Source organism: Rhodamnia argentea, chromosome 7, assembly GCF_020921035.1.
Source record: "Rhodamnia argentea isolate NSW1041297 chromosome 7, ASM2092103v1, whole genome shotgun sequence".
In the NCBI taxonomy this organism is placed as follows: Eukaryota; Viridiplantae; Streptophyta; class Magnoliopsida; order Myrtales; family Myrtaceae; genus Rhodamnia; species Rhodamnia argentea.
This window is the reverse complement of record NC_063156.1, coordinates 5746084-5759442: the sequence shown is the minus strand read 5'-3', so window position 1 is coordinate 5759442 and position 13359 is coordinate 5746084. Positions and strand designations below refer to the sequence as shown.

At 37.6% G+C, this 13359-nt stretch overlaps 1 protein-coding gene across 1 annotated transcript in view; it reads left to right on the top strand.

Moving 5' to 3' along the window:
- The window catches only part of LOC125315890 (protein ACCELERATED CELL DEATH 6-like), a 46028-nt gene extending 32948 nt beyond the window's left edge, over window positions 1–13080 (top strand). Inside the window, exon 4 of the mRNA XM_048282001.1 lies at window positions 12847–13080. Coding sequence (XP_048137958.1) covers window positions 12847–13080 — 234 coding nt within the window. The remainder of the gene's footprint in view (window positions 1–12846) is intronic.
- The last annotated feature ends 279 nt before the right edge of the window (window positions 13081–13359 follow it).

Here is a 13359-nt window from a genome sequence, read left to right as displayed (position 1 = left end):
TTCCTTCCTGTTCGCGCGCAAGAAGAAGATCACGTGCAAGTCATGTGCGGGTAGTTTCCCAAAAAAAAAAAAGGGGACGTGGAAGAAGAAATCGTGGGCGCTGGTGAGCATGCAAATGGGGCACGTGATGACCCTATCTTTAAAAAAAAAAAAAAAAAAAACTGTCTGAGGTGGGGTTTGAACCCACGTCCTCTCCGCTTGAATACGGTGACATCCACCGCTTGGCTACCTTGACTGTCAAGGTCTGGATTGCTGAAATAATATTCAAGAAGGGACACATACGTGAAGGTGAAATAAAATTCTAGTTTTTTGCCTCCTCCGCGTGGTGATTTGCAGTTCTGCCCCTGGACATGTGCATTACCTTTTGGCCCCTGATTTGCGCCAGAATTTTCAGTTTTGTCCCTAAAAATTTCCAAAATTTCATTTTGACCCTAAATTTTTGGGAAATTACAATTTAGTCCCTGGATTTTTTGAAAATTACAATTCGGTCCTCGAATTTTTGAGGAATTATATGTTGAGCTCGTTGACCGACCGTTGACTAGTCAAAGCAGAAAATTTGATCGGCTCGTGTGGATGCATATGAGCGTCGTTTGGGGCTTATGAGGTACCGTTGCGTTCGTCTCGAAATTATCTTCGATTTGATATATTATTTGGACATATTTTCTGAATATAAAATTATTAAAATTCGTATGAAAATCCATGATGTACGTTTCTTTTTGGGGCGATTTTCATGTTTAAAAAATATAAAATGGAGGATGGCTTAGATATAGATAGCCATATTATGTAGAGCATATTTTGTTGATAGCATATATAATGTTTAAGGTACTTGCTATTTGTATCCTATAATCTATATATGATTTGATGTTTAAATTATTTGTATATTAGTTCAAATCATGCTATGCCATGTTATGATTACATGATATAGGGATCATAATATACTTTATGATCTTTATCCGAGTGGGGAGTTTTATAAAGTTTTAGTAATTTTAGCAAACTCAATTTTACATAAATGATTATATTAACGGTAATTTCAAACGAGGATTTTTAGACGATGATTGGGAACATAGTGAACTTTCGAATCTAAGACTTTATGTGAAATTACTCATTAATATAATTAGTTAGTGTAAAATAGATGCATAAATGTTAGGCATTGATAGTTCGTGAATACATGTCTATAGAACTTTGTGTTCCGATACGGTGGCTATAGCTTCTTAGAATATCATAGTTGAGCTTGACTAAGGAGCGAAATTGAATGGCGAAAATTATGAAAACTGGAATGTGAGAATCCAAGATGTGCTAGAAGAGCAAAAAGCACTATGAGCTATTCACCTAGTTATGGAAGAACATGAAGATGGAAATATTGCACGATATAGAAGAGAAAAAGAAGCATTTGCTACATAGAACAAGATGAACTCCATTGCACGCATTATGTTGCTTGGCAGCATGAAGAATGATTTTATGCGTGAGTTTAGGCATTTCTGAAAATGCCAAAGTCAAGTGGGAGTCATTAAAAACTAAGTTTGGTTAGATATCATTTACCAACTTGAGACAGATCACTATAAGATTTGACACTTATATGATGCCTCATGGGCAGAATATGAAATCGCATTTTGTGGCGTGTGTCAAACATGATAAAGTGAACTGTAAGATACATGCCATATTTTGAAGACCGATGAGTAGCAAGTGCAAGCAGTAATATATTATTTACCTCATAGCTGTGTGCATATGAATATCCACTTAATCCACAATAGAAAATAAAGACTTTTGATGATGCTATGCAGCATCTTTAACTAGAGTTGGTCCGCCTTCTGGCAGCTAAACTAGATATTGACATTTGCTATGCTGGTTCTAGCTTATATGGGGGTTTGTGCTCCAAGTGTAAGCATCAAGGTGGGTTTAAGAAGTGGAAAGGACAAATGAATATATCCTTCTGGATAGAAATCAAAGTTTAACCAATATTAGAAAGGAAAACGTCCTTTCAAGAAACACATGTCAATAGTGAAGTGCATTAGTTGTGGCAAGAAGGGTTACTTTGCTCACAATTGTTATGAGCCAAAGAAGTTACATGAGAGTGTTACTTATGTCTACGCTTTAGTCCTTGTAACTGAATCTCATCCTTTGTGGATTGTAGACGTGAGGACCACGGATCATGTAGTGAATGACAAAAATGCTTTAGTGGAATTTCAACAGGTTCCACTTGGAGCAAAGTGAATAAATGTGGGAAATAACTCATGAGTGGAAGTTAAAGGGATTAGCACTCGCCAATTGAATATGCGCGTTGGTCGCACCCTATTCCTACATGATATATTATATGCTCCAAAAACACGACGGAATTTAATATTCGTGTTAGTTTTGGTTAAACTTGATTTCAATTTGAACTTTCATAACGATGGTGGTGACTTGTTGTTTGGAATAAGTTATTATGATTTTGGATGGTTTCATTGTGCTGATTGTTAAGTACAATAATGTGAATGTAAGTTTTTCCCTCTTTTCATCTTTTGTGATGATATGAATATGTAGCATGTTAGGCTGGGTCATTTTGACCAATAGCAAATATTTACGTAAGCCAAATATGGCTTATTAGACAATATTGAAAATGTCGATTCGCCTATTTGTGAGCATGCCTTGTGGGAAAAACAAAGAGGAAACCATTTGGAAAAGAAATAAGAGCTGAGTTTCCTTTGCGGTTAATCCATTTAGACATATGTGGTTCAATGAATGTAAGAGGAGGACATGGAGCTGTTTAGGTCTATGATAGCATATGCTAATTTGCCTATCACCTTTTGAGGTGAAGCTTTATTGATTGCTGTCTAGATACTTAACCGTATGCCTTCTAAATCAGTTACTTCTACTCCATATGAGTTGTGGAAAGGTCGATAATAAGATTTGAGTTTTCTTAGACCTTGAGAATCTGCTACCTATACTCATAAGTTCTCCTACATGTATGGAAAATTAGGCCCAAGAGGCAAAAAGAGTATTTTTATGAGATACTGAGAGCACTCAAAAGGGTACATGGTATAGGTGAGCAAGAAAGTAAAAGTGTAACTGAATATCAATCACGAGATGTCACATTCTTAGTGAATGAATTTTCAAATAAGGGCAAGCTAAATAAAAAATATATATATATATATATATTCTCTGTTTCAAATCTTGGATAGTGATAATGATTTTACTAGAGCATCTCATCCAAGTGGGAGCAATGTGAGAAGTGGGGAATTTGCTTCGAACTAGTCTCAATTGCAACCACTTGATGTAAAAAATGTTGTCATTATCTAATCCGAGTTGGAGCATAATGGAAAATGATGTACTAAGTGTACAAACTCCAATTTGGCGAACAAGTCACAAAAAGCTTTCTCCGTCGACTCTTCGATGTTTAGACATTGAAGTTAAAAGCTTTTATGGTCGCTCCACAAGAAGAGAATGAGCCAAATAATGTAAATGAGGCTCCGACTTGCCCCGATAAAGAAAAGTGGATATAAGCAATGGAAAAAGAGATGGAGTCAATAGGATCAAATCAAGTTTAGAAACTGATTGATCTTTTGTATGGACACAAAGCCATTGGGAGCAAATGAGTTTTCAAAATAAATCCCAAAGCTGATGGCTCGATTGAGAGATATAAGGCTCGCCTTGTGGTGAAATGGTATAATTAATTCATCTCATTCTGGTAGTGATTAGTATAGATCTTGAATTACATCAAATGGATGTGAAGACTGCTATTCTCAATGGAGAATTAGTAGAAGAAATCTATGTGAAACAACCTATTGGGTTTGTTACAGAAGGCCAAGAACAAAATGTATATCGACTTTTGAGATCGATATATGGCCTCAAGCGGTCTTCGAGATAATGATATATACTTTTTCGTACTGCCATAGTGGTATATGGTTTTGTAATGACTAATGAGGATCATTGCGTATATATCAAAAGATCCAAAGATCAATGTGTGATCTTAATCAATGTGTGATCTTATCATTATATGTTGATGATATACTAATTGCTGAAAACAATATGAAGTTTGTTAATACAGTCAAGAATTGGCTATGTTCCAATTTTGAAATAAAAGTTATGGGTGAATCTGCATACATTCTTGGAGTTAAGATTTCAAGATATTTTTCAAAGAGATTATGATCTCTTTCACAAGAGACTTATATAGATAAAGTCCTTGAATAATTTCGTATGCAAGAGAGTAAATCCAAAGATACTCCTATTATAAGAGGTGAATGCCTAAGTCACAAAATGTGTCATAAGACTTCATAAATAAATAAATAAAAATGGAAAGTGTTCCATCTGCTAGTGCTGTGGAAAGCTTCATGTGCGCTATGAAGTGTACTAGACCTAATAGTTGTTATGCAGTTGGAATGGTAAGTGTACCAGTCCAATCTAGGTCAAGCACATTGGATTGTCGTCAAGAGATTCTCGAGGTATCCGAAAAGTACTGCTGATTTTTTGCTAAGTTATCAAAGTAGAGATCTGCGCTTTGAAGGCTACACCGATGTTGAATGAGGAAGAGGTTTAGATAAGAAGAAATCTACCTCTAGGATTGCATTCTTACTTAGCAATGGCGCCATATCATGGAGTAGTAAGAAGCAAACGTGTATAGCCTTATCCACGATAGAAATTGATCCCGTGGTGTTATCAGTAGTAGTATGAGAAAATATTTGACTTAAGAGATGTTTGGATCAATGAGGTGTTACTAAGGATGCTACAAGTCCAATTATTGGTTAATTGTGATAGTCAAGTAGCAAGAGCCTACACTAAGAATCCACTGCAAGATCAAATATATAGTCATGAAATATAATTTTGTGAAAGACATGATTGTACGAAAAGATGTGAACGTACAGTACATATCTACGTATAGATTAATAGTAGATCCTATAAAGAAGTCAATTCATAGAGATGTTTTTTTTCTTAGTCACGTGTTGACAAATGGATTAGTTCCCTACGTTAAAATCTCTAGAAAGTGGGTAGAATTTATATTTCCCAAAGTTCACAGCTAATGGTATATGTTATCATTTTGATGCCTATGAGTTTGTATGACATTTATGCATATCAATGCTTAGTGCATTGTTTGATAAGGTATGTCGGACATATGGAGATTAGCCTACTCACACGGGTAATCGCCTCTATTTACTTTGTGATAAATAGAGATGAGACAATTTTAAGCTCATTATCTAGGTGATAATTGAGAGCTCGAGCTTAAAGTATAAATGTCGCCTTAACAGAGTGTCGGGATGAGGTCATAATATTTAGTATGTCCAAAAGTGAAATAACCCACATATTTCACTTTATTTGTCTTTAATGCCAGATGTGAGTTCTGATGGATTCTTTTAAAGAGAGTAGATTGGTGAACTCAAGTTAGACATTGAGTATGTCCGAACTATCGTCTGTACGGTATTAAGAGAAAAGACATACGCTCCATGGGAAAGGAGAGAATACCGTAATACGTACTTCATATTACGTATGCATGAGCCGACCAAAAAGAGTTTGGCAAGAGTTTTGATCTCAACTCTACAGCCGTGTGAGACTCTTGAGGATAAAAGTTCCTCAATTTAGTCCCCTCACGACTCTTACTTATTCTCGGGATTTCTTTTTCAGTATTCGCTATCTTAGGGTGTTACCAATGGTCATGAGATTGATTCGATCTAATGGGACATTTCTAGAAAAGCGAGCTGAATTGAGATTGAGAGGTTTAAGGGAAGAGGAAGATCAATTTATTTTGATGTCACATTCAATCTTTGTATTCACAGGTCGACCAATTATGATTATTTGAGTTTAGTCATGATTGTGAATACAATGTATTGTATTTGAATACTAAAAGAGATCGAGAGAAATATGATGTAAATGTGACTGATTGATCTAGGGTACCGCATACTTGATCTACTCTGAATTAATATGCCTATTTTGAGCTGCTATATACTCCTAACGGATGTATGGCAACGAGCTCTCGCAGTATCTTGGTCGCACGGATTATTTGTTGATATGAACTTTGCAGAAAAGAGAGAGTTATGTTTAACCCTTTATGGGCAAGTAAGAGTTATAGGTAGCCCATCATGGGCGAGTGGGAGATGTTGGATTTTATGGGGTGTACGGTAAGTACCGTGGTTCGCTCATGTAGGCTACCACACCCCTTATATTACTAGATAACCGCTAAAGGCAGTTACTCATATTTTGAACGTGAATAAGAATCACGTTTCTTTGTTCTGTTGGTAGAGTCGCCTCAGACGCTCAACGAACAAGGGAAGAAAAAAAACCTCAATAAATCTCTCTCGATCGTCAAACGGACGAAGGACTCTCTTGAGGCTGCATTGTGTACATTTAATCTGTGAAAACCCGAGGTGCGTTCGTTACGTGATGCATTTCTCCGATCGGTGATTCAAGATTGATTCTAGGGCTTGTTAATTTCGTGTAATCCGCTGCGTATGTTAATCGGGATCGGTTCCCTTCACCACGGCTCCCGACATGTGAATATTCTGTATTGGAAAGCACAGATCCAAGTCCTAGGATAAGAAAAAACTCCGGCTACGTCCGCATGAGAAAACTTTTTACCATGAGTCGTGTTAGTCACGATCCTCATCGCCTCCGATGCGGGTAGTGAAAGAGGTGAAAGAGATGGCAGAATGGAAGAAAGAGCTATTCTATTTGAGAGATGCCGCAAACGGCACTCCACTTGAAAAAATTTTCTGCCGGAACTCTCGAGACAGAGATGACAGTCTTCCGATTCACGTCACTTGCAATAATCTACTTTCGTGGTGGCTGGATCCGAGCCAGGGACAAAACATCCCGCATGTTTCGGCAAAGTCCGACATATACTAAGCCTGCGAAATGCATGCTCAGGATCCCCCAAAGAGAGAAGCTTGTGAATGAAAAGGACGGTGATGGGAATATTTCGAAAACAGTGAGTATCACAGAAGATTGCTAAAGATTTACATTCCGGTTTTCTAATATTTAGTGTATATCTAGGATTTACTTTTTATTTTAGTTAGCATATTATTTAGTGTATTTTTATAATTCGTTAGATATATTTGGTAGATCTTCTCTTCCCCTTCTCCGTGAAGCGGTATGTTGTATAAATATTTATACTCTACACTGAGCAATACAAGTAAATTACGCTTCATCTTACGGTATCGGAGCTAGATAACTTAAACACGCCGGACAATTCGACCCACATCATTTGCGATATGGCTCCGGAAGCGCCCGCAAAGAAGGTGATTGACCCTTCCTCACCATATTATCTCAACACCTCGGACAATCCTAGAAGCATACTTGTTTCATGTGTGCTGACCGGGATAGCTCTGCAACATGGTCTTCATTGCGGGCGAAAATAAACTCGAACTTATTGATGGATCGCTAGAGAAGCCGAATCCATCAGCACCCGAATTTAATGCCTGGGACATTTGTAATTCTATGATAATTTCATGGATTTTCAATTCCCAAGATAAGAGTCTACAAGGAAGCGTGGCATATACGGAAGAAGCAACGGCAATGTGGGAGGAGTTGAAGGAGATATTCGATGGACCTCGCATACACGATATGAAAATCGAGATTGGGCTCCAACAAGAAGGAGGACTCTTGGTGGTGGAATATTACACCAAATTCTAGGTCTTATGGGATGAACTCGATGACTATGATGACATTTTAGAATGTACATGTGTTGCAACCACGATGTACGCAGAGAAGAAGGAGGTGGAGAAGATTCACCAGTTTCTTATGGGTCTTAAAGCCGAGACTTGTGGGAATGTTCGCTCTCAAATTCTCAATTTCGAGCCTCTCCCATTCATCGGTAAGGTTTATTCTATGATTACGCAGGAGGACGGCAATGACCGATTGTCGGGAGAATGGAAGAGAAGATCGAGGGTGCAGCTTTCTCGGTTGGAAGAGTAGGCCCAAGGAAACTACTATTCGGAAAAGTCAAATGTGATAACTATGGGAAGGTTGGGTACAAGAATATTAATTCTGGCAATTGATTGGATATCCTCCGAATTGGGAGCCAAGGCGAGGTAGAAAGGCATGCAAAGGAAATCCTTCCACAGTTGTTGTACATTATACACAGGCCAGGAGCGATGGTTCCGACACTATTGCAAGTACCAACGAGGGCCGATATCATATCAACAATGACAACTCAACTACCAAATCCAGTATACGATACGTGTATACAATCAAAAAATGGGTTATATCTTTGCACAACATAGGTTTTTACATATCATAAGAATCCACCATATCATATCAACAATAACAACTCAACTACCAAATCCATTGATCAATCTCTATCAAATCAAACGTCAGTGGTCCATTCTATAATCTAATCTAATGCTCAAAAACTAGCTTTGGTCATGTTTAACTAGAGGTGGCAAAATGGTCTAAAACACATATATTGATCCATATTAATAATGTGTGTCATAAATGCGTTGCATTTAGTTTTAAAAACAAGTTTAAGTGGGTCATAAATGTGTTACTTAAAAATATAATGGGTTTTAAATAGATCATAAATGAGTTGCCTAACTACTTTAATTGAGTCATAAACAAGTTTTATGTTTTTTTTTTAATTTTCTCATGTTTTATAATTTTTATTTCCTTTTTACTTTCTTTTTTTCTTTTACAAACTCTGGCTAGTCATCCGTCGACGCGGTCGGGCGTAGGATGTCGCCGATCACCGGACGTCACCGTCGGAAGAAGGAAATCTGATGACTTTGTAGAAAAAAAGGGAAAAAAAAATGTAGAACAAATCACTTTTTTTAAGTTGGATTAAATATAAAAGGATTTTATCAATATGGTCGGGTGGTGTCGGGTGGGGTCGGGTATGAGTTGTTAGATTTGCATTGAATGAAAATGGGTTAATATCAAACCATTTTCAGCTTGATCCGACCCACCCATTTGATGACTCCATGAGTAACGCTGACAATAGAAGCAACCAAGTTTTCCCACTTGGCTAGGTCTTCATCTATATGAGCAGGTGCTTCAGCCTAGAAGAACGTCAATAGTATGCATAATTACCCCCTCAATGGGTTCTAACAATAACGACATGAGCATAAGCCACTAGTATCATTCTCCAATAATCCATAAATCAAATTCAGAATCCAATCTCGTAAGTTTATTTCATCAAGTAGAAACCATTTCATAAAGGATTTCTCAAATCATGTGACTTAGCTTTAGCAATTCCTTTCATAAACACTTCTTAAACCATTCCAAATAACAAATAAGGTAGCAAATACCCCGATCCGAAGTTATGCATTAAATATATTATAAACATCGGTTTTGCCTGTTAACCAAATAAGACATTGCACATTACATATATAATCCTTGTCACTTTGAAAATATGAATTTACAAATTTAAAAAAAAAATAGTGCCACTCACCTGGGTGAAAACCAACAAGTAAAGTTCTAATTAAACTAACCAGTCGACTAGATTAAGCTTAATCTTCGACTAATCAAGTCCTACGTATTAATGAAGAAACTCATTTATACTGAACATTCATTTTTATTCGTCACACGCATTGTCTGTTACGCGTAACTCGCATGCAAAACTTTAAAAAGATTCATTTCGATCAAATCATAATTCAAAATCAACTGTCGTTGAACCCATGGCTCCACAATGCCCTAAACTGTCATCTTCACATAATTCGTAGCTTAACAACTGATAAATTGAACCGCACAATCCAAACTTCATACGACTCTGAATATATGGCCTAATTCTGAAAATTACTACAATTGAATGAATAAAAGACTTGAAATCTTACTTGGTGTTGCAAAACGGGATTGATTCGACTTGGCAGGATGTCCAAAACATGTTCGCGCAAAAATCTCTCTCTTTTCCTTCTTTTCCTCTTTTCCTTGTTTTTGTCGCCGGTTGCGCTTCTGTTCCTTTTACGCTCACGCGTACATCTGGTGACGGAAATTGCTAGGCGGGCAATTGAGAACATGGGCTTGAGCTGGGCACAATAAGTCCTTGGGCATATACTATAGTTAACATTTATCCTTGTACCAGTGTCCACCCTCTTTCTAGATCGCATGCTTTAGGAATGACTAAATTCGAGAAATATTCGGGACAAGCTGTTACAATTGAACTAGTATAGGTGACAAAGTGAAAAAAAAAAAAAAATCTAAGAAGCAAACCAATGCAAAAATGTAATTTTTTTGGAGCAGTATGTACTTTTTACCAGTTGGCCGTTTACACATAATAGACAACTTTATCCCATAATTCAAAGACGAACAGTAAAATTTAAACATTATCAGATAATTAAATGCTTAAATATTACCAGGCCCTAATTCAAAGACTAACGATGAAAATTTCATTTTAGCAACGAGATATCCAAAGAGTCCTTCGGCTATCAGGGACAAGCCTAGAATCAATACCGAGAGGTATAACCACGGGCTAAGCAATAACATTGTCTTGATACTTTCTTTATTGCCTTTCGGTGATTGATCGCGTCCTTTGCTTTTGTGGGAAAAAGCCTTAAACAACCTCAAATTAGACCTATTGTGACATATTTATCTTAAACATTTTATAAATGCCATAAACCCCAAACTTGTATATGTGTCACATTTGCCTCAATTCTTTTTGGAACGCTAGAAAATCACAAACTTGTATTCATGTAACACATTTATCACAAACTTTTACTCGTATATGAGAAAATCTATCGTCGGATATCTAGGCATGGTTTATGCCCATGATCAATATAGGTGTCCTTGGATTTCTTGTTCGAGCTCATCATATGTTTACTGTGGGCTTAGACGTTGATACCCGTGCCTACTTCACATATTTACCCTCCGACAAAACACCACAAAATCTTAATGTGGCTGTTGATACGGATGATGGAAAGCAAACGGTGCTGACGTGGCAAAAATAAGTCAACTCCTTATATGTTTTTCTTTTCTCGTTTTGTTTTCTTTCTTTTTTTTTTTTTTTGAAAACTTTCCCCTCCATTTTCTTCCTTTGTTTGGTGACATGAGGACGGCAGTGATGGGCAATAGGGACGGTGGCAGCGGCGAGGGCGGCAGCGAAGATGGAGGAAGGAAAAAAACGTAAAAGAGAAAAAAATCTTGACTGAGAATAAATATGTGGCGTGGATTTCAGTTTGGGATTTTCGGTGTCATAAAAAATAAGTTTGGTATAAATTTGTCAAATATATAAAAGTTTGGAATTTTACGTGTCACGGATACAAATTTTATATTTTCTGCAGTACAAAATAAATTAAAGATAAATATATCATAGTGTATATAATTGAAGTTTTTGGTCCAGGAGTTAATTCATCACGTTCACTGTCCTATATGATACTTATATTACTTTCGTATTTCAAGAATTATGGGTAGTCAACTACTAGAGAGCTAAAAGACAAACAAACATAAAAACAACTCCAACGTTTAGTTATACAGAACCTTTTAACATCTGTCCACGTTCGTGAATTGAAAGATCAAGTCACATGTTTTTTTTTTCTTTTTTTTTACGTTACTCAACTTAGCTTACTGTTCCGAGAATGAATCCATTATGAGCATTTGGGTTGTTTTTCAATTTAGTTATTCGAAGTGAAAAAAGAAAAACGGTTATTTTTCATGATCTGGACCGAATTCCAAACCGAAACGAAAAATGCATGAAATATTTCGTTTTCGGGTCGGTTTTTGACACCCTACCTTTTTTTGTTGTTGTCAAAACACCCTACTTGGATGGTGCTGAATGTAAAAGTGTTGGTATGCATGGTGACTATATCGACCAACGAATCTCGCCCCCAGCATGAAGTTAGGACTAGGGCAAGGCAATGGGCCATATCAGCCACGCCAAGCATGATTAAGCTCGGGCCTAGCATCATGGGCCCCAATGCCCTGATCCATGCCAATTCATTTTTGGATAGGCCGAATTCATCGGTTCGTCACAGGGGCTCAACCTTATCGAAGTGGACCGTGTACTTGTGTCATCTTAGTTGAATTCATTAGTTAATCATGTAATAACCGTAAAAAAGAGATCTTGTAGGTCATCAGTATTCTTAATTATTTTTTTTAGTGCACTTAATAGTGATTAGCACATATCTAAGTGAAGCATAGGTGTTTACGTGCAAACACAACTTAATCAAAGTACTTTGTTCTTGCTCTTAACCTCAAATAATTGTATTGATGTAATCTCTTTCTATTAAACAAGTGAAAATCAAGGAAAAAATTCACACATTCTCTGCCTTGAACTAACATATAGAGAAAAAAATTTCTTTGTATGTAGTATGTATAAAGCCATTTGCTCAAAGTGGGGGCAATCGCAGGCAGAAAATCCTTCTCCGTGCTGGATCCGAGCCAACAGTGAACTGAATACACACAGTAGTATAAATTCCCTGCTGCATACCCGGAGTAGAAAAAGGCGAGGTTGACAAATTCATCAAAGCCTTGGAGTGAACCTAGAAAACAAGAAGTAACTTTATTAACCATCTCCAACAGGCTTAGCCCGTCAAGGAACTCATTGCTTCGTGTGATGGCAAAGAGCGTACAGAAGAATGGCATTACGAGAGTCATCATCGATCGCCTTCCTAAGAATCTACTCACCAGCAAAAGATTAAGAGAAGATACCGCACTTCATGTGGCAGCTAGGACAGGGAGGTTGAGTGTAGTCGAAATCTTCCTTCACTCGGCGAGAAACTCTGTCCAATGCAGAGGGGCGAGGCTGTGACAAGTGGTCGCTGTGAAGCGGTTCGCCATTTGGTACTCACAGACTTGGAGCCACTCAATAGGGAAAACAAACAAGGGAAATGCACATTGTATTTGGCAGTCGAGGACGAGGACTCAGAGATTTTCACAGCAGGACCATTGTTGTTGATGGCTCTCACCGACATGTCAGTGGCATTTTTGGCAGGCATAAGTGTAGCAGTGAGCAAGCTTTCATGGCTCGCTTTCCTCCTCCTGTGCATCGCAGTCTTTTTCCTCGTGACGGTCGTAATGGTTTTAGGAGCCTTGATATTCCCATTCTCCAAGACTGCTATGTGTATTGTGTCCCTTTACTATCTGGTTGAAGCCCTACCGGAATATGCAATACGCCATTTCAGATACAAGAACAAGCCTGGTTTTTGGCAATCATTATTTGATGTATCTCTTCCAATAAACTATAGATGATTGTTGGATTCTTTCCTTTCCTTTTCTGTCGACCAATACCTTGTATGTTTATCTATTCTGTATGATGGGTAATATAAGTTCAAACCATAATCGAGGCATCGTAAACAGGGGCTGAAGAACAAGCATAGCTAGAACTGCCCGCAGCAAAGAAGTTAGAAGCCATTGCCGATTTCAACATTCCTTTGTCCGCTTGTAGATCCTGTGGTTGCGGGGGCGGAGGTCAAGACATTTTCAGTTGATTCACCGATATAAATCTTAATTTTGTTGGAGTGCGCAGAA